Source organism: Kryptolebias marmoratus, unplaced genomic scaffold (assembly GCF_001649575.2).
Source record: "Kryptolebias marmoratus isolate JLee-2015 unplaced genomic scaffold, ASM164957v2 Scaffold30, whole genome shotgun sequence".
NCBI classification, from domain to species: Eukaryota; Metazoa; Chordata; class Actinopteri; order Cyprinodontiformes; family Rivulidae; genus Kryptolebias; species Kryptolebias marmoratus.
Window position 1 is genome coordinate 34,809 of NW_023665764.1, and position 23,604 is coordinate 58,412.

At 40.8% G+C, this 23,604-nt stretch overlaps 1 protein-coding gene across 4 annotated transcripts in view; it reads left to right on the forward strand.

Annotated features, from left to right (window-relative positions):
- Positions 1-23,604, forward strand: part of amph (amphiphysin) — a 30,682-nt gene that overhangs the window by 3,119 nt on the left and 3,959 nt on the right. Inside the window, exons 3-19 of one of the 4 annotated variants that reach the window (XM_017440603.3) lie at positions 872-926; positions 3,810-3,904; positions 4,723-4,818; positions 4,890-4,997; positions 5,107-5,192; positions 5,810-5,885; positions 5,970-6,052; positions 6,509-6,647; positions 11,984-12,103; positions 12,183-12,266; positions 14,904-14,930; positions 15,125-15,148; positions 16,012-17,460; positions 20,151-20,192; positions 20,616-20,855; positions 22,614-22,661; positions 23,044-23,226. In XM_017440603.3, coding sequence (XP_017296092.1) covers positions 872-926; positions 3,810-3,904; positions 4,723-4,818; positions 4,890-4,997; positions 5,107-5,192; positions 5,810-5,885; positions 5,970-6,052; positions 6,509-6,647; positions 11,984-12,103; positions 12,183-12,266; positions 14,904-14,930; positions 15,125-15,148; positions 16,012-17,460; positions 20,151-20,192; positions 20,616-20,855; positions 22,614-22,661; positions 23,044-23,226 — 2,955 coding nt within the window. The remainder of the gene's footprint in view (positions 1-871; positions 927-3,809; positions 3,905-4,722; positions 4,819-4,889; positions 4,998-5,106; positions 5,193-5,809; positions 5,886-5,969; positions 6,053-6,508; positions 6,648-11,983; positions 12,104-12,182; positions 12,267-14,903; positions 14,931-15,124; positions 15,149-16,011; positions 17,461-20,150; positions 20,193-20,615; positions 20,856-22,613; positions 22,662-23,043; positions 23,227-23,604) is intronic. The other 3 variants (XM_017440606.3, XM_017440604.3, XM_017440605.3) reach the window with 3 other exon arrangements.

Genomic DNA, 23,604 nt, shown 5'->3' on the forward strand with positions numbered 1-23,604 from the left:
GTGGGTTCCTGGTTGTGGAGGAGTTGTGGCCCACTCTCAGCTCATTGGTTTCTGCTCAGCTCTCTGAGGTTCTGGTTCTGGACCGTTCTGCTGTGTTTGGGATCATTGTCCTGTTTGTCACATCTGGCTCCAGAATCAGCCCAGACCATCAGCCCTCCACCGCCGTGCTGACAGCTGCAGTGCATTCTGGGTAAACATCTGTTTTCTGGTCTGGTTCTGGTCCAGAAGTCTCCTGGTTCCTTCAGATGAAACTTTCCAAACCTAAGTTGAGCTGCCATTTTGTTTTTAGAGAGAAGAGGCTTTCATACAAACCATGACCTTTGACCTTCTACCTGCTAACTGAGGCCTGTAGAGTCTAAGATGGAGCTCATTTCTCTGAGCATTGCACGGTCTGACCTTCAGGGTGAATTTGCTGTGACGTCCACTCCTGGGAAGATTGACAGCTGTCTTAAACATTTTCCACTTGTGAATATTTTTTTTTCTCTGTAGAATGATGGACTCCAAATAGTTTGTAAATGACCTTTAACCCTTCCCAGATTTCTTCTCTGAGGTCATTGCTGATGTCTTTCCACCCTGGTGTTGTGCTAACACACACCTGGAGCTGCAGAGCAGCAGATCGACCCATCTGATCAGCAGCTCCTGATCCTGAGGAACCAGTTTTTCACTCACAGCTTTAACAATTTGTTTATGTTGGATAAATAATAAGAATGACTTTGTGGAACCTGTTGGGTGTTTTTGTTCACAACAGGTGAGGTTTGAATAATTGGAGGATTAGATAAACCGTCACCTACACTTTCAGCAACATGAAAGCTCAGCTGTAAACTATTATTAACTTGTTGTTCATCTGTTATCATCCTGTTTGTTTTGTCAGTCTGAAGGTTCGCGTCTGCAGAGGGAGATGAAGGCCTACATGTCTGCCATTAAAGGTAACTGATCAATAATGGATCATCCCAGTCTTTCCTAGAACCAGTATGTGATACCACCTATGAGGTTCACAAACAAGTCAGCTGGACTTTGTTTTTGTTGTTCAAGATGTTTTGTTTCTCATCTGAAGAGCTTTTGTAAAATAATTTAAAAAAAAGTTTTGTGTTCATAGCTTTTAAAATTCACACTTACAAAAAACTCCCTGAATGAAAAGCAAAACATCTTTACTGACAGAAACAAAGTCCAGTTGCCTTGTTTGTGGAATAATTTTCAGTTTTCTGGATGACTGAGAATCAACCAAAAGACAGGAGTTATCAAATGATGATTATGATCTGGTGTAGATTCTCAGTCATCCAGGACATGTCAGATCCCTTTAAAAAAAACGAAACAAACAACAGGACTTCTTTTCTTGTTCTTGAAAACATTTTACTTTATTTTATTTCATCCGAGGAGTTTTCTCAGTTCAGAACTGGACAGTGTGGAGTTCCAAGCTTTAAACTGCAGAAGATGCTCCATTTATGCAGTTAAACTCACATGCAGATTAATCTCCCTCCCCTCCCTCCTGAGGGTCATTAGGGTCTCAGTGTTCCTGACAGAGAGATGTTTGTCACCTAAATGAAGGTGTTGATTAGAGTGAAACTGACTGGAGATCAGGCTTCATGTTGGAGGTCTTAGAAAGCTGAAATCTGAGACCTCCTCTGTTTAAAGTTGGTGTCTCTCTTCTGACGTAGATGTCTTCCTTCACCCCCCTCTCTGTCCAACATCTGAACACTGTGGTCCTCCAAAGAGTGTCCCTTCTCCTTGAGGAGCAGGAGCTCAGCTGAGTCCTGAAGATCTGCTCTCCTGGGTTGAGCCATGTGTCTGTGGAGAAGCTGTTTGTTTCTCCAATATGGAGGACTGAGCTGCAGACACCACACCGCTCAGTCTGTGTCCTCAGGACGGACAGGCCTCTATGTCCTCAGGATGGACCAGCCTCTGCGTCCTCAGGATGGACCAGCCTCTGCGTCCTCAGGACGGACCGGCCTCTTGTGTCCTCAGGATGGACCAATCTGTGTCCTCAGGACAGTCCGGCCTCTGTGTCCTCAGGACGGACCAGCCTCTGCGTCCTCAGGATGGACCGGCCTCTGCGTCCTCAGGATGGACCAGCCTCTGCGTCCTCAGGACGGACCGGACTCTTGTGTCCTCAGGATGGACCAATCTGTGTCCTCAGGACGGTCCGGCCTCTGTGTCCTCAGGACGGACCGGCCTCTGTGTCCTCAGGATGGACCGGCCTCTGTGTCCTCAGGATGGACCGGCCTCTGTGTCCTCAGGATGGACTGGATTTTTACTAAAGTCTTTATACTTTTGGACATTTTGTTATGATGCGTAACCATGACAACAAGTGTTAAATGTGAAGAACCCTGAAGTCCAGTCATGGCCAGAACCAAGCAGAGCGCCCACACGTCCACCGGAGGTGAAGCTCCCAGGAAGCAGCTGGCCACCAAAGCTTCCTGCAGGAGCGCCACGACCACCGGCGGAGTGAAGAAGCCTCACCTCTACAGACCTGGGACCGTGGCTCTCAGGGAGATCCACCGCCACCAGAAGTCCACCGAGCTGCTCATCCAGAAGCTGCCCTTCTAGCACCTGGTCTAGCCCCAGGACCTGAAGACCGACCTGCGCTTCCAGAGCTCGGCCGTCATGGCTCTGCAGGAGGCCAGCGAGGCTCACCTGGTGGGGCTCTTTGAAGACACCAGCATCGAGGACGCATCGGGACAGACGGCTACAAGAGACCCTTCCTGTTCACAGCCATCAGCATCTACAACAACTCTTTTACAAAACCAGGATTATGAGCTACAACAACATTTAATTTCCCTTTGGGATTAGTAAAGTTGTTTTGAATTGAATGTGCTTTTACCTCTGATTTACACATAATATAAATTAAACTGAGCTTCCCCTGGCTCATCTGTGGTCTCAGCCCAATCAGTGTCTCTCTCCTTTTCTGACACAATTCCACTCAAGCTTGTCTCTCCAAGTATGGAGGCCATCCTTCTTTCAAAAGGTGTCAGTTCAGGTACGCCCTCACCCCGTGGCTGACATGCTCTGGTGGTGGCCGGTTAGTCTCTTATTTGCCTCCAGCCTAAAATCTGACCAGTTTTCCGTCCCCTCAGCCTTGGTCCTCTCTGTCCCACTCACTGAATTAATAGAGGGAACGACGTGTTGCCCAAACTTTTAGGTACAGGTGAGATTTAGAAAGGGAAAGTGCTTGCTGGTGTGCGTGCACACGGTTTTATAAATCTGGATTTTCTGTGTCGTACGCACACTTTTTTGTATGAATCCTATGCAATGTTTTATAAAAGAGAATCCTGGTCTGGGGTGCAGTTGGTCCTGTTGTTTAGCTCATTATCATGTTGAGGTCATTTTCTGATGGTTTCCACTGATTCTGATGCGTGTATGGAAGTGAAAAGAGAAGTGACATCAAAAGATACAAGGAGCTAGCTTCAAATGTTGAACTTTGTTGGTAAAAACCACAGAGTTCTCTTTGTGATGGGGTGTTTCCAGCAGGAGGAGCTAAAATCTGTCTGTAAGTTCATGCTGCTGACGGTGGGTCTGAACGGTGTTCCCCCGGATATAATCTGCGGTAAAATGATCGATTGATGACTTTGTCCTTTTCAAGTTTTTGCAGGTGGTCTGTGACCTTCTTGTTGTAGGTGCTGGTTGGGTCCGTCTTCAGGGTCTCATGTATCATATGTATCACTTCTGAACACTATGGTAAAAAAAACATAAAGATGTGAGACCTTGAAGATGAAACGCCTTTTACTACAGAACAGAAGTCCAGTGATTTTTAAAAATATTTTTGGATGGTAATGATAATGGTGGTAAACTGAAAAAGGTTTTCTGTCTCTCAGGAATGCAGCAGGCCTCTATCAATCTGACTCAGTCTCTGCATGAAGTCTATGAACCGGACTGGCATGGCAAGGAAGACATTGTGACTATTGGGAAGGTCAGTCATACAAGAATTCATTCAAAAATGTCCATCTGTCTGTGATTACTTAAAATAATCAAGGAAATAAAAGCACAGTCCCAAAAATGGGCCTTGTTGTTATGAATCTAAAATAATTCTAAAATGATTTCATGGGTACACTTTACCATAACACCCATTAGCAGGGAAAGTTCTGACTATGTTGAAGAAAGTTTCTCACTACTTGATTGTCAGTTTATGGTTCTGGATCCAAGAAAGCTCTAGAAATGGTTCTTACATGTCCTGAGTGCAAGTTCCATAAAATGCTGAACCTCTGAACACAGCTCAATGCAGACGACCTGGAAATCCCTGCTGCTCACAGGAAAAAAAAGGTAATTCTATGTCCCCAAGAGTTAGGCAGTTGGCTGTGGCTAGCATGTCCTAAAACAGTTTGTCTAGACCAGCAAAATGTTTGTAGCACAGAATCAAGAGGCTGTAATGAGCTTCATTCATATTAGGGCCAGACTCGACCTTAGATATGAAGTGAGGAACCCAGAGCTGCTGGTCCTCACCATCAAAAGGAGTCACCTGAGTTGGTTTAGACATCTGATTAGGATGACTTCTGGTTGTCCAGAGGAGGGAGGGAGATCTGGGTTCTCCCTCCTGGGCCTGTTATTGAGGTAACCTAACTCTATCATCTGATTAAAACATTTCTTCAGAACTTAAAGAGAATAAAATCTATCAAGACAAAATTTAGGTTGCACCATGGAAATCTGAGGTCAGAGGTCACAGATCCTCTGATTCATGTTCTGATGTGAACTGAGGTTTGATTTATCAACACAATGACGTGTTTCCTGCAGGACTGTGATGCATTGTGGGAAGACTTCCACAACAAGCTGGTGGACTCAACTCTGTTGAACCTGGATGCATATCTGCAAGAGTTTCCAGATCTCAAGGTAAAAACATTATTTTCTGTAACAGATAAAAAACAGAAATGTAGAAGAAAACTGACTACGTGTCATTTCAGATGCGTGTGGCAAAACGAAGTCGGAAACTCATTGACTATGACAGCGCTCGTCATCATTTAGAAACTCTGCAGGTGTCTGGGATGAAGAACGACCGCAAAGTGATGAAGGTGAGTTTGCTTATCTGATAATGGTCAGAAACCAAATGTTCAACTGTTTTTTTGTCTCTTTTCAGATGTTTTAATTTCAGACGTGAAATTTCTTCATGTTTGTTTTCAGGCAGAAGAGGAGCTGAAAAAGGCTCAGAAAGTCTTTGACGAGTTGGACGTCGGTCTGCAGGATGAGCTGCCGACTCTCTGGGACCGGTGAGTCCAATCACACGCCTGTCAGAGGTTCTGTAGAACAGGGCTTTAAAACTTTATTTTTAAGTCTGTCATATATAAAAATTACTGTGGATTTGAGAATCACAGGCATTAATTATTGCATTCTACTGAAAAGGTGAAGGTAGATAATGTTTTTTGCCTGGGTTAGGGTTGCCTGTCTGTTTGTGTGTCAGTCTGTGACCAAAATAACTCATGAACCACTGGATGGATTTTATCTGGCCCAAGGGAAGAATGTTGAATAAGCTTTCTGTAGAGTCTATAGGACTAGTGGGTTCAATTACACACCTGTCAGAGGTTTTGAAAAGGTCCTGGGTCAGGGTTTTAGGTTCAGACCCTAACATTAAACAAGTTTCAGATTAAACTGAAATGGGACAATTCATTAGTTAAAGTTTTACCATTTCTGGAAATTAGATTGAGATTCTGGATTATGACTGAGGTAAAGAACTTTATGTCCATGGTACCGTATATCAAGCCCAGTCTTCCAAGTTTACAGGAGTCTGAACTGTTCTGTTCCTCCTGACAGTTTGTGTAAATCTCTCTTATTCCAGACAGTATTGGATTTCATCACATGAACAGAATATTTTTTTTCTTCTCTGCAGCCGAGTCGGTTTTTACATCAGCACTTTTAAGAGTGTGACGACTCTGGAGGCAAGGTTTCATCGAGAGATCTCACAGGTGAGTTTATTATCTGTTTTTAGTGTCTCTGAAATCTTCAACTGAACATTCAAACGGAACCAGTTGTTTAATTTAACCTTCCAGGTATGCAGGGAGCTATATGAGGTCATGACAAAGCTGGGAGAACAACATTCTGACAAAATATTCACCATCCAAGGAGCCCCGAGGTAATTTAAATTTCCTAAATCTTTAAAATGAGTCAAACTCTAAAGTTATTCAGATATCTCAGAGATTCTGTTTGACCAATGAGGTTTTTTGATCTTCCAGCAATCCTATTGACTTCCTTTGTTCTCAAACATTAAAATCTGTAAACATAAGAAAAGTAATTTTAAACTGTGTTGGGTTTCTATCAGAAACAGCTCTATTAAAGGTGTGTTTTATGTTGTCTGACACCAACAAGCTAATCAGTTCAATTCAGTATATTTATACACTGCCAAATTGCAACAAAAGTCAAAAAGTCGTCTCAGAGCACTAGCAAAACAATAAACTAAGTTCAAATCATAAATCCAATTCACATCCAGATTTAAATCCAATTTCAGTCAATTAATTTCTTCTTATAAAACAATATGTTCAAGTACATTATGAAATCAGACCCTCTGGATAATTTCTGTCTGGTTCCTCAGTGATTCTGGACCACTGCGTCTTGCCAGAACTCCATCACCACCAGAAGATGAGAGTCCACCTGAGAGTCCAGATGCTGGCTCCAATCACATGCTCCGCCCCATCTCACCTGGACCACCACGGCCCAAATCCCCAACACAGGTAAACCTGAGTTCAGATGAGCACATCCCACCTGGATCCACATCGATTCCAGTAACAACATGAAATGTTGACAACAAAGGATAAGTGATCACTAAGACAGTGATTGAGATCAAATACTGATGAAAATTAACTAATTGATTAGATTAGTCCCTGACAGAAGACATCCACTTTTTTTTTTTTAGATCTGAGTGTTTGGACCCCTAGGTACAACTGATGGGTTATTTTCTGGTCTGATTGTTTGGACCTCACAATGAAATTGATTGTTTGTTTCTCAGGTCAACGAGTTTGAACTCTACAGTAACTTTTTGTGACTGTTTTCTTTCTTTCCGCTCACTTTTGTCTGGTAATTGGTGAGTCAACATGAAACTGAAGTTTTGTGTCGTCTTTGTGTCCATTTCAACATGACTTTTTAACATCCTTGTGCCATTAGTATTCAAGTTCAGACTGTGTTTCTGAGTCCATACTTGTGAATGTTCTGTGGTCAGTTTGTAGAACATTTAATCCTAACACCAATCCTGATATTAATGAGCTGTAATGAAACAATGAGGCTGATCACATCTTTTCTAACACCTAAAGAAGGTTCTTTTAGGAACTTAATATTGTATTAAATTATTTGTCAGGTAAAGTTAGTTTCTAAACTATTTTAAAAAGACTGGCATTAAAGTGTTGTACTTTAAAGTAGCAAAGAAGAAACTAAAACAGCTCAAAAGACAAAAAGAAACCCATTAAAGCCAATTGATAAAAGGAATATATAATAATAGTAAAAACAATAAGACTTTTATTCAAGCTGGATTGGAACCTGTCATGTGAGAACAGTTGGTTTCATGATTTAGGAGCTTTAACATGAAGGACACAATCTCATTGGGGTACTAGCCTTTAGCTCAGGATGACCAAGAAGAAACCATCTGAAAGTTTTTTGATTATTGTTGTAATACACTTAAATGGGGAAACAAGAAGAACCTTTTTATTCTTTCAGTTTTCTGGGAACTTTTATAACCATACTTGTCACATCAGTAGCATGTAAAAGGATGAAGGATTTTCAGCATCAGACTTGTACAGCTGGCTCCTGTGACATGTACCCCACCTCTCGGGTGGGGTAGGAACCTAAGCTTGTGTATGAGGTTGAGAAGTACTAACTACACATTTGGGTCTACCGGGTCTGTCTGGCATCTTCGCACACCATCTGATCCAACTCACCAGCAGGTGGTGAACAGATGGCAGCTCCGCTCCTCTCTTCACTCGAGTGTCCTAAACATACAGCTGCAGATCAGATGACACAACTACAAAGTCTCATTGATCTGCAGCTTAGGGTGTCCTGTGCATTTATGGACACTCCTATGTTCGAACACGGTGTTTGTCATGGACAAACTGTGACTAGCACAGAAGTCCAATAACAGAACAACACTTGGGTTCAAATCAGAGAAGCCCTTCCTCCCAATCATCAGAATAAACATGGATATCAGTGGTAAAAAAGTGAAAGAAAAGGCTGGTGCTAGGGGGGGTGAGGGGAAAAAAACTGCAACATTTAGAGGTCGAAGCAACTACATGTCACAAACTAACAGAAATATTCGTCTGTAAAGTAAGCAGCAGCCCCACAGTAGAAGGTTACAGCCAGACAGATGCACAGCCTCAGCATGGCAGATCCTTTTGTACTGATGAGGGACAGAAAGATGAACAGGAATTTCCACAAGCAGATACAGTAAGTATAAAAAGGGAGACAGAAAATTACTTGCTGGCTGCTGTTATAAATACCCAGTTTGTGTTGTGCAGTTCAAAACAAAATGAAAATGAAATAAACTAAAATGGAACAACTATCGTAGATTATAGTATAGAAGTAGGAAAACACCCTGTAGGTATACACTGTAGGTTTAAAACACTATACAAGTATTAATATAAGTGTGTGTGTCTATATACATACACACACGCTGCCTGGCCAAAAAAAAAGTCTCCACCTGGATTTAACTAAGCAAACAGGTACGAGCCTCCTATTGGATAATTACTGCATGGGTGATTACGTTTCAGCTGCAAACAAGTTATTTAACCCCAGCTGGTGCAGTGAGCTGATTCTCATTTCTTAAACAACCATGTTGAAAGACACTTCCTGTGGTTGTGGAAAAGATGTCAGTCTGTTTGAGAAGGGTCAGATCATTGGCATCAAGCAGAGAAAACATCTAAGGAGATTGCAGGAACTACTAAAACTGGGTTAAGAACTGTCCAACACATTCTTAAAAACTGGAAGGATAGTGGGGACCCATCGTCTTTGAGGAAGAAATGTGGCCGGAAAAAAACCCTGAATGATCGTGATCAGTGATCACTTAAACGTTTGGTGAAATCAAATCAAAGAAAAACAACAGTAGAACTTCAGGCTACATTTAATAGTGAAAGTAAGAACATTTCCACACACAATGTGAAGGGAACTCAAAGGATTGGGACTGAACAGCTGTGAAGCTTTAAGAAAACTACTAATCAGTGAGGCTAACTGGAAAAAGGCTTCAGTTTGTTAGGAAGCATAAAGATTGGACTCTGGAGCAATGGAAGAAGGTCATGTGGTCTGATGAGTCCAGATTGACCCTGTTCCAGAGTGATGGGCTCATCAGGGTAAGAAGAGTGGCAGGTGAAGTGTTGCCTACTGTCCAAGCCTGTGGGAGCAGTGCTATGATCTGGGGTTGCTGCAGTTGGTCAGGTCCAGGTTCAGCAACAGGATGAGCTCAAAGAATGAGGTCAAAGGTCAACTGACTACCTGAATATACTGAAGGACCAGGTTATTCCATCAATGGATTTTTTTCTTCCCTGATGGCACGAGCATATTCCAAGATGACAATGCCAGGAGTCATCGGGCTCAAATTGTGAAAGAGTGCTTCAGGGAGTGAGAGACATCATTTTCACACATGGGTTGGCCACCAGAGAGTCCAGACCTGAACCCCGTTGAGAATCTTTGGGCTGGAGAAGGCTTTGTGCAGGTCAGACTTTACCATCATCAATGCAAGATCTTGGTGAAAAATGAATGCAACACTGGATGGAAATAAATCTTGTGACATTGCAGAAGCTTATTGAAACAATGCTACAGCGAATGTGTGCCGTAATCAAAGCTAAAGGAGGTCCAATGAAATAATAGAGGGTGTAACCTTTTTCTTTGGTGGCAACTTTTTTTTTTTGGCCAGGCAGTGTATATACACACCAGGCGTTTATAACTTTCTGCACACCAATTGTTGTGGGCTGGCCAAGTCAAATTCCAGGTCTATTTTGTAGTCCCAGTCCATCCTAGCCGGGGGGCTATAGGTAGGCCCATACCAGCCTGGCACATCTCATCATGGGCAACTCTAGAGTGGAATAAGGTCCAGCCCCTCTCAAGGAGATTGGTTCCAAAACCAACACTGTGCATTGAAGTAAGTCTAACTATGTAGTGAGGGTTTCCTGGAAACGCCTGGCAGTAGAACTCATCAGAAAGATCTTTAAGTTCTGCTTCAGACAGAGGTTCAAACCCATCCCAGCTAAGATGGAAGACATCAGCTGGGATGGGTCATGTTCCACACCTCCATTGTCAAGGCGACTGCCCTGAGCTGTGGCTGCAAGGTTGTTGGTGCTCTCATGGTGGCCATCCTCGAACCTGGTGGCTAACAATCTGGGTGAGGGAGGCTATCAAGCTGAAGGGGGCCTATTGAGTCATGTTAGCGGGTAGGACTTAAGAGGCAGCTGAGGGGTTTCAGCCGGCCAAGCGAGCTGCAGCCCTGGCTGTTGATGAGGCAGAGGTTCCATCAGACGTGGGATGAGTTTGCTGAGGCCTTAAATAGAGACTCTCGATCACTCCAAGAAGAGTTTTGTAAATAGTCAGGCAGCTGAGGCTGGAGAAGCAGCACTTTACCAACACTGTGTTTAGTGGAGGTGGGGGGCTGTTTACCTCAACCAGTGATGTTGGCAGGTGGGGGAAGAAATACTTCAAAGACCTTCTCAATGCCACCAACACATCTTCCATGGAGGAAGCTGAGTCTGGGGACTTTGGGATGGGTCCGTCCAAAACTGAGGTTGCCAAGGTAGTTAAAAAGCTCCATGACATCAGGGCTCCAATGTTTGATAAATCTCTCACGGCTGTCAAACTCAATCCTTTGTTTATTTGGGAATCAGTTGAAATAGAAAAATTGTTGTCATGGAAGTTACCAGAAACAGCTGACCTCTGGCCCAGGTTTCAATACGTGCAGCTTTTAGCATTTATGTAACTTAAATTAGGTCCCTAATACAGATATGTTTTATTTACTTTGCAGTTTTCTACTCATGTCTAAGTATTCATGTAGACATAATAGTCTCATTAGGCTTGAATAATAAATACCTTATTGTAAGTTTCCTGTTGATAATGTGTGACACTGCCAAGACCTTGTTCCAGAATATCTGCTAATAACAGAAGTTTGTCTGTTTGATGGTATCCAGCAGTGGTCGCAGCTAACATCTGTACTGATTAACTGTTCTTGATTTGTGATCAGTTTCACATCCTCATTGCAATCTCAGATTAATGAAAGTCTGAGGACTTTCAGTCACATGATGGTTTTCAGTGATTCATCCATAAAGCTGATGAATATCTTTGACTTCACACCAGCTGGACAGAAACATTCATTCTGAATGTTTGAGACAATTGTAGTACTCATCTTTTTCGAATGTGTGTAGTTGGTCATTTTTTTAATATTTGTAGTTTTGGCAGTACTTCCTGTAGATGATTTGTTTAGTTGCTTACGTCTTTTCATTTTGCTTTTTTCAAATTTATTAGAACAGTGATATAATAAAACTACATTGTAGTATTTAAAAGTCCTATATACAACCATTCAAATTAACTGTTTTAGTTTTTCACTTTATTAATTAAGCAGATATTCTCCTGACTACCAGTAATTCAAATTTGTCCTCTGTGGAGGACATTTGTAAACCTGAATATCTCCCACCTACTGCATACTACTGAATTAACTCCTTTTGCTATCTTCAGAGGACATTTAGGGCTTTTCAGTTAAACCAAATGTGAAGGGGTGGGGCTAATTACCTTACAAAGATTGGGGAATTAAAAAAATGTAATTGGACATTATTTTTTTTCCTGATAGTCAGGAGGATATTTAATAAACTACAGATTTGTAAAATATCTATATTACTGCTGGCTATAGGAATGCAGAAAAAAGAACCGATATTCTCTCTCCATACTGAAATAGTTTAAATCCTGACTGATGGTCAACAGAAGCATTTTTTTTGTGTTTATTGGAGACGGCCCTCCCCCCAACACACATCTTCAGACCAGATCCCCTACTGTCAGATTCAGTTCTATCTGAACTCATGTGGTAACCAAATGCTGTGTTTTTTGGCAGCTGAAAAAGGGACCACCAGTTCCTCCTCCACCTAAAGTCACACCCACCAAAGAAGTGGCAGAAGAGCAGATTATTGACCTGTTTGGTGGAGAATTTCTACCTGCTCCATCTCCGTCACTGGTATAAAAACAAAACAAAACAAATACAGCTGATGTGCACTGAGTTATCATCCATTTAACTGTTTTTATTCTGTCTACAGCCCAACGAGCGACCAGGAGAATCTCTCCTCGATCTCGACTTTGATGCTTTCCAGCCGGATGAAAGTGTCTCACCTATACCTCAGGTACTCCTCACTAACAGGCACCAGAACCACAGAGATCTCGCTGACTCACTCTGAGTCTAATAAAAACAGACTAAAAACGACCTGAACACTGAAACTTCTACATAAATCATTTGCATTTTAAATGTCACAGCGCCACTCTGTACAGGGTTCTAGAACTACTCAGGACACTGGGTGGACAAAATTCTGGAACCAATCAGGAATGGGGGTAGATAAAAGGCTTTCAGTGAACATGCATGGAGTACGTTGGGTTTTGCAACAGCTCTGGGGGAATGTTATTATAATGTATTTTAATTACCATGTCATGACGAGGGAAGACAGAAACAAACCCAGAACGCAAAATCATCTCTAAAAAGAAACTAATTTATTACTTAAACAAAAGATAAAACAAAAGGGCTGACGTGGCAGCAAAAACAAACAATAACAAAAATCCAAACAAAGGAACACGGCATGGCAAGACGAGACAATGAGCAGAACGAAAACCACAACAATGATCCAGCGGGGTGATAGAGAAAATGACCAGGTTTTAAACACAGAGGATGATTATGGGAAGTGGGCACCGGTGAGTGATTACAATAACTGACAGGTGGAGATGGGGTGGCAGACAAGCAGGGGCAAACAGAGGGGAAGTGAATACTGACTGAGGCACAAGGAACAAGACACAGACAAAGAAACAAGTGCAAAATAAATCCAAAAGAAAACAAAACCCAATCCTTACATACCACTTAAAGTCTGTCCATTGCTTGCCATGGCTACACGTTCAAAAAGTTATCAGAACCTCTACATCCTCAGAGCCATATCTGGATTAATGTCAAGTTTCTGTCAGGACTGGCTGAGGAGGGCTGTGCCTCCAGACCTTGGAGCCACGCTTCACCGAGAAGCTGGATGCTCATGAGTAGATGCTGCTGAGCATCAAGGTAATGATAGATACCATATGAGCTGAAATAATCACCAAATTATCAAGATGAAAGTGGTGGCTGCTCTAAAACCACTGAGAAAAAAGTCACTCTGCAAAATGGAACTATTTGTGTTTTTGAGAGTGCGGTTAATGAACATAACTAGCATGCAAGCCAGTATGGGAAAACTATTTGCTGCATAGACACTTTGAGGAAGAAATGTGAGGACTATGACTTCTAATGTTAATTCAGCCTCTGGTACCCAGCTACTCTGCACATCACCATGTCAAACAACCAGACCAATAAGTTTGAAGATGCAGACCTGGTTTGGAGTCAATAAGAAACTTAGGAAGAAATTGGACCTGGAGATAGCCTAATTTCAGGACATGATGGAGCTCATATTGGTCAGTGTGTCGGCAGCTGAGATCTACACTTCAGTAATATAATATTAGTTGTGTGCTGGGTTTGTCTCTGGTTACAGCAATGGGTACAATACTTACTCAGCAGATTACGATATCAGTGTCTTATGTAAAACACAGAGGTACTGATATATATATATATATATATATATATATATATATATGTGTGTGTGTGTGTTTAATAATTATTTCACTTATTTTATTTTAAAAGAACACAGACTGGTGAATGTAGCACAATCAAACTTCCTTTAGTTCGTGGTACCTTTTTTGGCTTTATTATTCACTATTCTTTCTTTTCATGTGGGACATCTTATCTATGCATTGTGTCAGGTCGTTTTGTATTGTGTTCAAACTGGAGATTACGACAGGTTTTGTTTTTGTGTTAATGTTGGGAGAGGTAGCACGTCTCATTGTTCTGATGCTTCTCGTGGTCGATATCAGTTGCCCTTTTTTACTTTTTTTTAAACAAACAAAGGAGCAATTTCATCTAATTTCATTAATTTCCAACCCAGACTGAGTATATTGTTGGACTGGAGCGTATGTTCCAACTATCGAAGTATCACACTTCTTAGCCTCTCTGGGAAAGTTGACTTCGGAGTGTTTGAAGGGAGACTCCGCCCAATTTTTGAACCTTGGATGCAGGAGGAGCAGTATGGCTTTGGTCCTGGTCATGAAACAATGGACCAGATCTTTGCCCTTGTTACGGCCCTGGGCCTTGTGGGCTGGGCTGCAGGTGTTGTGTGTCTGTCTTTGTGCTCCTCCTCTGTGCAGGTGTTGCTGATTTGCAGATTTGGAGCACAGAGTATTTAGGACTGGCTGTTTCCTGTCTGGCGTTGTTCCTCCACTCCTTGCTGCCTCCTGACGCTTGTGGGCCTCATCTCCTCACCTCAGCACGCACATTTGAGTTTACCATTAATAAATATTTAACCCCCCCCCACTGAGGTAGTTCAGAGGTCTGATTAGGATGCCTGGGGCAGACCCAGAACTTGCTGTATCTTCTGACACCTTGGGATCCCACAGGAGGAGCTGGAGTGTGTCACCGGCCTCAGTGACCTGACCATGAATAAGTGGCAGAGAATGGATGGATACATTTATTTAGCTTCTGATGGGTAACAGAATCATGACGGTCTTCCTGATCTACTGATCAATTAATTATTAGTTTGTGACTCATTTTTTCTTTCTTTCGGTAGAATAATTGAGATAATATGAATAAATCTTTACATAGCCTAAATTCTACTTTATCCTCCCTGCTGGTGTCATGAGTTTGAAATGTGTTTTTTATCCCCTCTTTTCCACATTAACAACATGTTTTCTGTTTGTTTTAGACAGCTGTACCTTGGGACATGTGGTCGGTAAGTAACTTCTTTCAGAGTTTAAATTAGTTTAAGTTTAACCCTATAAAACCTCAGAGATAAACAATCAATACTTTTGTTTTATGTTGACAGAAGTTCTTATTGTTAGAGTTGCTGAATGTAATTATTTAAATATAACAGGTCAGTGGAGTTTGGGGATGCTAATATAAATCATCTTCTGTTGTTTTTACCAGGCTAATGCTGAAGCCTCTCAGCCTGTAAGTACTGAAAGAAATGTGCAAAAGCTGACACTGTTCAGTTCTTTAAATTTTCATGTTACCTTAGTATGGGACTCTTAATCCACCTACTTAAATTGAAGATATTATTAACACCTGTTGATTTAACCATCCTGTGGTCTTCAGGTCAAATTGACTTGAAGATACAAGGGCTTCTCATCTTCTCTTCAGTTACAAGGGCTTCAGGAGGGTTAAGAATGCAAAATATACCAATTATCCATATAATCAGGGGCGGCTGGTGGTAATATTTATAGGGTGGGCTAACAGATATATAATAATAGATATATCTGTTGTCCCTGTGGTCCCTCTGTTCTTTAAACCTTTCCCCTAGATGGCGTCTGTATATGTTGGGTTTGGGAGGGCCCTCTGGATCTTTTGTATTTTAAACCATTTCTGAATGGATTTTGTGGAGTTCTTATTGTTTCGCTTAAGGGAACTAGTCTGGAAAATCTGGAAGTAGCATGCATGATCAGGGTTTTTCTAACAAGGCAATAAAGTTGTCACAGAATTACTTTGCATGTTCGTGGTCATAATGTTATGGCTGCTGGGTGTGAATTAAACTTTCTTGTCAAGTTAATAATAATGTTATTAGAATTATCAATGTAATTTTATTGTGCATTTTTTAAACAATAAATCTGAAAGTTTAAATCCAAACACTAAAATGTACAATTACAATAAATATAGCTAGAAAATGGAAAGTTTAGTGTTGCAACATAAAAACAAGGAACTTTGTGTCAGAATGGGAATCTGAAAGAGCTGAAATGTAAAAACTGAGGCTGAAGGGATTGCCTAGAGTTTGCCTATCTTGTATGCTTTTTAATTTAGAATTTTCTGTCTTTCCTAAGCAGGTTGCAGATGCAGGATTTGTTGCTGACTGGTCAGCTGATTTTGGTTCAATGCCAACGAATGAAGATGCTGCTGCCCAAGAGGTTCCTGCTGAAGAGCTGGAAGGGGAGCATGGCAGTGTTCAGGGTGTTGGTCAAGGCTGGCACCAGTCTGAGAGTTTCCAGTTAGGCGGAAATGCAATTACTTCTTCACAGGACAGTGAGCCCAAAGCAGTGGAAGATGAGGTTAGCAGCTGGGAAACTTCATTCATTCACAACATTCATAACTCTGCAGCCAGTAAAGAGGAGACCGGATGGCTAGATTTGGACAGTGACAGGTCGAGCCAGGGAGATCGCAGGAAATCTACTCCAGGACTTATTTTCACCAATGAGTTTGGGGAAGAGATAGAGGACAGTACAGAAGACAGAGGAGACAAGTGGTCCAGGTCTCTGGATGGATCTGGGTCTGAATATGAGACTGCTGAAGAGTGGGGTGATGGTGGTCAGGGTGGAGGCTGGATAAGTGCCGATGATGAACTTTCATTTGAAAATCAAGCCCCAATAAACACATCAGAAGAGAGACATGTAGCAGTAGGTCATTCTCAAACAGTAGAACCAGTTTCCCCAGAGCTGGACATGGGGGACAAAAAGGATCAGCACCAACAAACTGATTTGACATCAGATTGCTCAAATTATTCTGAGACTAACCTTAAATCCGACCTTGCAGGGCAAGAAGAAAAAAGAGATTTGTCTGCCAGAACAGGCAATTCAAATTCTTCTGCAGTTGATTCTGATCCATTTGGAGAATCACAGGGAGGAGCTGGGTTTAGTTCTGACCCGTTTGCAGAGTCACAGGGAGGAGCTGGGTTTAGTTCTGACCCGTTTTCAGAGTCACAGGGAGGAGCTGGGTTTAGTTCTGACCCGTTTGCAGAGTCACAGGGAGGAGCTGGGTTTAGTTCTGACCCGTTTGCAGAGTCACAGGGAGGAGCTGGGTTTAGTTCTGACCCGTTTGCAGAGTCACAGGGAGGAGCTGGGTTTAGTTCTGACCCGTTTGCAGAGTCACAGGGGGGAGGTGGATTTGATTCTAATCCAGTTATAGCTAAAGAAAGGGGGTTAGAATTTGGTCCATCAACTGAAACATTAGGTTTGGACGGTGGTGTTCTGATACCCAGAAATGGAAGAAGTGGGTTGGATTCAGACCCCTTTGCCGACAAGTACCCAGAAGCCTCCCCAGGGACTAAAGGTACAGAGTCCAACAACTCATCCTTTCAGGATGTTAGAGACCGCTGTACCTTCAGCTCTTCTATCACTCAACTAAAGTCCATCCATGGAACTGCACCAGAAGGAAATAAAGAAGTTATCATGCCCAGAATTCACAAAGAACCCAAAAAATCAGATATGTCGGAAGATGAGGCTGCAAACCAGAGATTTGGAAGGTTGTACCAAGAGCTAGATACAGGAAAGGAAGAGGTACTGACCTTTCTCCCTTCTCCAGTATGATAGATTAGCATAGACTAGACTGAAGGTCAATACTAAAATCCCCTTTCTATTTTTTACCCTTACACAGACTAGGAAATTAATATTCCTAAAACCTGAATCCTAGCCTGAGCTCTTCCCCCCTTATCTCTTCCTCTTTACTGTATTCTAAGAGTTTAACAGAAGATAATGGAATTTGTTTCTTGTGCTTCAAAATCTTTTCATCCCCTCATCCAAAAGACTTATTCAGTTCTGATTTAGGGTAAGGAGTTGCAGATTTTTAAGTTCTTGTTGGGACAATTACACTGAAAGGATGGCTAGAGTCTGATAAATCTCTGACTCACCCATCAGTCCTTTGAATGGTTTGGTTCATTGTCCCCTAAGAGTTGTTGATCAACTAGTCCAACGTGTGAAGAGTTTCAAAGTGGTTGTGCATTGTCATTGTTGGGTAAAACTAGAAACAACAATCTCTGGTTTTTGTTTTTTCCACTTTCCTGTCATAGACTGGTAGCTTCTTTAACTCTTCTATCAAACCATCTACCTTCCCTGTCCAGAATAGGAAATAGCTGTCCTCCGAGTGTCTCTTACCCTTGAGATGTAGTTGGGCAACTGAATATTGTCCTAAAGAGCTGGTTTTCCTGCGCTTGTCCATGCATCTATGCAGAAGTTGTTTAGTTTCTGTAGAGGTTTGAACATTCCTCGCTGCACTTAACTGCATACATTACCGCCACAAGTTTGCGTTTTATCTTTAGCGTAAACCAGCTTCTGTCTGAGGGTCCTGTTTGGTTTGAAATGGAGAAAATTCTTCTGAGTTTCTTAGATACTTCAGCAACATACAAATGGTTAATATTTTTGCACCTGTTCTTATTTTCCTCCCTATTCAGTTCTGTAGAGTGTTTTTCAGATTTCCTGGCTGACTTGATAAATGCCTAGTTATAGTATTCACAGGTCTGAGTAGCTGTTTTGATACGTTTGTGTTCCTCCTTGATTAAGGAAAACTACAGAGAACATGTTTCTTACATCTTTAATAGAGAAACTGGGACACTCTCCTGGAGACAGGCCATGGAGAAAGCTTGCCAATAAGCACCTGGTGGTTAAGCCTTAGTTTCTGGGGGTTGGCTGGGCGAAGCCAAAAAGAATTACAGGGAACCACATCCAATGGACCTACCACCTGCAAGGAAAATAAACAAGGTTGGGTGCTGTTTGAACCAAGTGGCACATGAGGTTTAAGCAGCACCAAGGCATGCTGATTTCTATTGTCATAAACTGGTTCTAGGTTTGTGAAATGCCACCTCACTGACAGGAAAGAAGTTGGAGCTTGTGTTTGAGGTTGTGCAATGTCAACTACATTTAGTTGGGCTAACCTCTATGCACAGCTTGGGTTCTGGAAACCAACTCCTGGTGAGGTGCTAGGATCTCTCCTACTCTGGAGTTGTCCAGGGAGAGAGGTGTTTGGAGGGTGTAAGGTTTCTTACAAGCATCCTGTCTCAGTGTTGAAGTTTCCTCCAGTAAATGAGTGCATTGCCTCTCTGAGCTGCAGGAGGGAAAGCAGTGACTGTTGTTTGGGCTTATTCACCGAACAGCAGGTTAGATTACCTCACCTTCTTGAAGTCTCCTTCACTGCCTATGTGGGCAATGATGTATTCACCTGGAAGCGAGTGATTGGGAGGAATGGCCTCACTGATCTGAACTAGAGAAAAAAGGAAGCCATATATGTCAAACGAGAAAGACCAACTTTAAACAGAGGCGGTCCTATCAAGTTTCTGTTTTACTGCCAATGCAACCTAGATTCTTCTTCCCTAATGATTTTATAACCACTTTAAAACATGTGACTGAAACCCTTATGTTGGGGTAGTTGGTCAACAATTCACATGGGACAATGAACAAAACCACCCACGGGATGGATGGGTGGATCAGTGATTTATTCAACTCTAGCAACCGTCTCAGTGTGATTGTTCCAACAAGAACTTAAAAACTTCATCTCACAACTAAATTCAGAACTGAAGAAGTATTTCAGATGACAGATGAAGCATCACTGATGAACAAAAAGAGGTCCAGTGGTCTTCTGTTGAACTTAGAATTGTCCTGTCCTAAATCAATGTATACCAGCACTGTATATTTCCTAATATCCTCTGCTCATAGTGAAATTACTGAATTTAGCTAATTTCACATATAAAAAGTCTTTTCAACTCATTTGAACTCATACATCCCATGGACTTATGTTAATGTTAATGACTGAGTTGTAATTTAGGTGACCATTGTATTTTATAGGTTTTCATAGGTAGTTTAAAAAGAACATATTGTAGAGAAAATATGTGAAAGACTGAAGCGAGCAGGTTATTTATTTATTTGTTTTCACATACTATCTTTGTCACCTTTTTTAGAACCAGAAAGCTCAGTTCAGCTAATGGGAAATTTGATTGTCTCCAATTGTTTTATCAAAGTAAATATATCCAAAAATCTCTTTGTTTTAACTCTGTTAAAAAAGGTTTTATAATCAAGAAATAGAACAACTGTGACCCTACCTGCATGTCGGCCATGATCCCAGAAACATCTTATTTCCCCCCTCCTGATGGTCCCTAATGTCACGTCGTTGTTGTTCTTTAGTCCTATTTGTATTTACTTTTTTTTTATCTGGAGTCTTTTTAACATGTTTTCTTTACTTTTCTTCCATGCGTCCAAAGGATACTTCTGCTCCATCATTTTTTGCAGAATTTGATAAAATGGTGAGTTATGTTTTTTAGATGTTCATAGTTAGGTTAGAGTTTGGTTTCTATCATATTTATTTTAATACATAATCATGTAAATATTTAAAATAAGATTTTAACATCAAATTGAAAGTAGTGATTTCACTGTTTTTAGGTTTACTTTTGAAAAATCTTGTTTGACTATATTGGGGAAAAAAATGAATTGATTTAGGGCTGAAGCAGGATTTATGACTGCAGGGTTAGAGTGAGAGGGTTCGGGTTAAAAACTTCAGAATAGATTGTGTTACAGAGTGTGAGGCAGTTTAGAAGCTGGTTTAAGGCTAAACCAAAGTTTTTCAACTTAGATGCTGTTGATAAATTAGCACAGATAAAAAAGGCGACATCTCAGAGGGAGAATCCAAACATTTAAGAGTTACTGAGTTGTTTTTTTTTTTCCTAAAGAGCGAAGTTAAAAGTGAATCGACTGAAACTCCTGAAGCATCAGAGACACAAATGGTTGATAAACAAGATATACCTTCAGCATTCCCTGCTGGAGCAGAGGAGTCTAAAAGTCCACCTGGTGAGGATCCACCAGTGGAAGGAGAAGGTTCTCAAGCTGCTGAGGTCAAGGAACATGAAACTCCTCTTGTTGATGAAGAAGAAAAACCAAAATGTCCAGACAATCTTAAGGAGAAGTCAGATGTGAGTGTTCCAATTGATGATCTTTATTGTTTATATTATGATTCTCATCATCCTCATAACTGATATAATTACTGTCATGATCCTCATAATCATAAATATCATTCTCATTAGCATCCTCCTCCAAATTACCACAAGCATTGATATTATCCCCTTCATTTATATCATTTGTGATAATTATTATGATCAATAACATTATGATTATCATCGTCCTCACTGGCTGTGGGAGCTCGACGGTCAGTGCCACCGTCTCATAATCCTGAGGCTGCAGGTTTGAGCCCAGGTTGCAACAGGAAAGGCATCTGGTGTAAAACAATATTTGAATACTCCGTACGAGTTTGCTCGCTGTGGCGACCCCTGCAGAAAATCATTGACATATTATCCTTAATCATTGATAGTATCTTCATCATAAACATCATTCACATTTAAATAATGATTTCCTCTTCATCATCAATATTATTCCATTCTTGATTATTGAGCTATCCTTATCATTGATATCATCATAATTATCATACTAAATGATATAAATATTCTCACCATCATCGTCATTATTATTATTATTATTATTATTTAGAAAGTTCTTATTTTTATTATTCTGTTTCACCTATGAGCTAATTAGCTCTTCATTCAGAGGCTGAATTCTGTTAACCAAATAACTTTTCAGTTAGAAACTTCATTTTGTTTCAGCTGATGAACTAAACATTTCATTTAGAGTGAATTCTATTAGCCTGACCTAATGAACATCTTATTTTGAGATTGAATTGTTTTATTTGAGGTCAGATGTGTTTACATCTAATTTTCTTTTTTAAGATCCAGAACTTGTTCAGTTAAGTTACTTTGCTCCATTTTTCTACCAATAACTTGCCAATAACAGTTTTATTTTAAAATATTTCATTCTACTGATTTAGCAAATGAAAGTAAATTGCTGTAAGCTTAAACATTTTTTTTTAACTTTTTTATGTTATGTCTTGAAGCTATCTGGCTTAAAATCTGAACTGTTTTGTTTTATAAATGAACATTTAATGCTCTGAGATTTTGACTCTTCATTCTGTGATCATTACAGAACCTATTATTATTATTATTATTATTATTATTATTATTAGATACCCCATCGGATCTGCATGAGATTTTTTGTGCATCACCAGTGAGCACTGTTGCACACAGTGGGCGGAGCTTAAGTGTTGTTACCGCACTGTGTGCAACAGTGTGGTAATTTAATGACAACACTTAAGCCCCGCCCACTAAGGACTTTTGGGTGACTGTAACTCTGAAACGGTGCAAAGTAGGTAGGTCAAACATTACAACGAGACTCCCCTTGGGTCAAGTATCAGCTTTTTTAACTTCAAGTTCACAAGGTTAAAGGTCAAGGTCACAAGAGCCAATGTGCTCTAATTCTTCAACCGTTTGACGTAGGAAGGTCAAAGTTCACAGCATGGCACAAGACTGGTACCGATCCGGACTGAAAGCAATTTGGGACATTTGCTGAAAACGCCACCTAGTGGACGGTGCAGGAAAGGCGCGAGAGCGTAGACAGCGGTCACCAGAGCTCCCGCGGTCGCAAGCCCGGAGCGGCGCTGAGCTGCGAGGGCCGCCCAATGCTGCTTACAGCTTAAATTATTATTATTATTATTATTATTATTATTATTATTATTATTATTATTATTATTATTATTATTATTATAACTCTAACCCGATGGAAAAACTGGGTTAAAAGAAGTAATTTTAAATTTTCTAATTTAATATATATATATATTTCCACAGATTCCTGCTGAAGAGATTAAAACATCTTTGGGTGAAGCAGCTTTGTCGGTAAATATCTCTCACCATGATGTGAATTGTAAAATTTCATTCAGTAAAACAAAAATCACCTGAAGTCAGAATGAAATAAAAATATTGTTGTGTTATAGTGTTGTTTAGAAAAAGGAAATAGTAATCCCAGAATTAAAACAAATGTTTTTGTTTTAGCGATTTATTAAGTTTGTAAGAAAACTTTTTAATTTTAAAACTGAATCCTACAAGGTGAAAAATACATTTTAATAAAATGCATTCTGCTGTCCGAGAGGTAAATAACCTGTATCTATAGCAAATGATTGTTTTATTTTCATGTATAGGGTTTAAATTCAGGTAAATTTCAGTTCTTTATTCAAACAAAAAAAATTTGTTTAATTTGTAAAACCGCTGCTCTCTGCAGGAGAAGATGCCGATTCCCTCCGTTGTAATCGAACCTGCTTCTAGTAATGAAGGTGATGATGATCGTGACGTTGACATCATTTCTCCTACAAACATCAGCGATAACGGTGTGACGACTGAAAGCATCAAACACATGAGTCCATCCGGTGGAACATCTGGACTTCCTGATGACTTCGTCTACAAGGTGGTCCTTTTTACTTAAAAACGACAACAAAACAACACATTGTTTTCCTTTGTTTTGTCTGTTGTTTTGGGAGTAAAACGTTTAATCCTGACTGCAATAATAAAAAAAAAACGTGACCCTGAGAATGAAAACTTTGACCCCAAGAATAAAAATATTAAATTATTGCTGAAGCTGAGACTGATCCAGTCTCTGATTCTCATAAAGATATGTCTACAGAGAATCTCCGCCTGACCCTCCGTCTAAATGAGGTAGAGACCGTCAACAAAAAGCTGGGGCTGCTGGCCTTGCCTCTCCGTATCTGACTGAGAATAAAACCCTGTGACTGAGAATAAAACCCTCTGACTGAGAATAAAACCCTGTGACTGAGAATAAAACCCT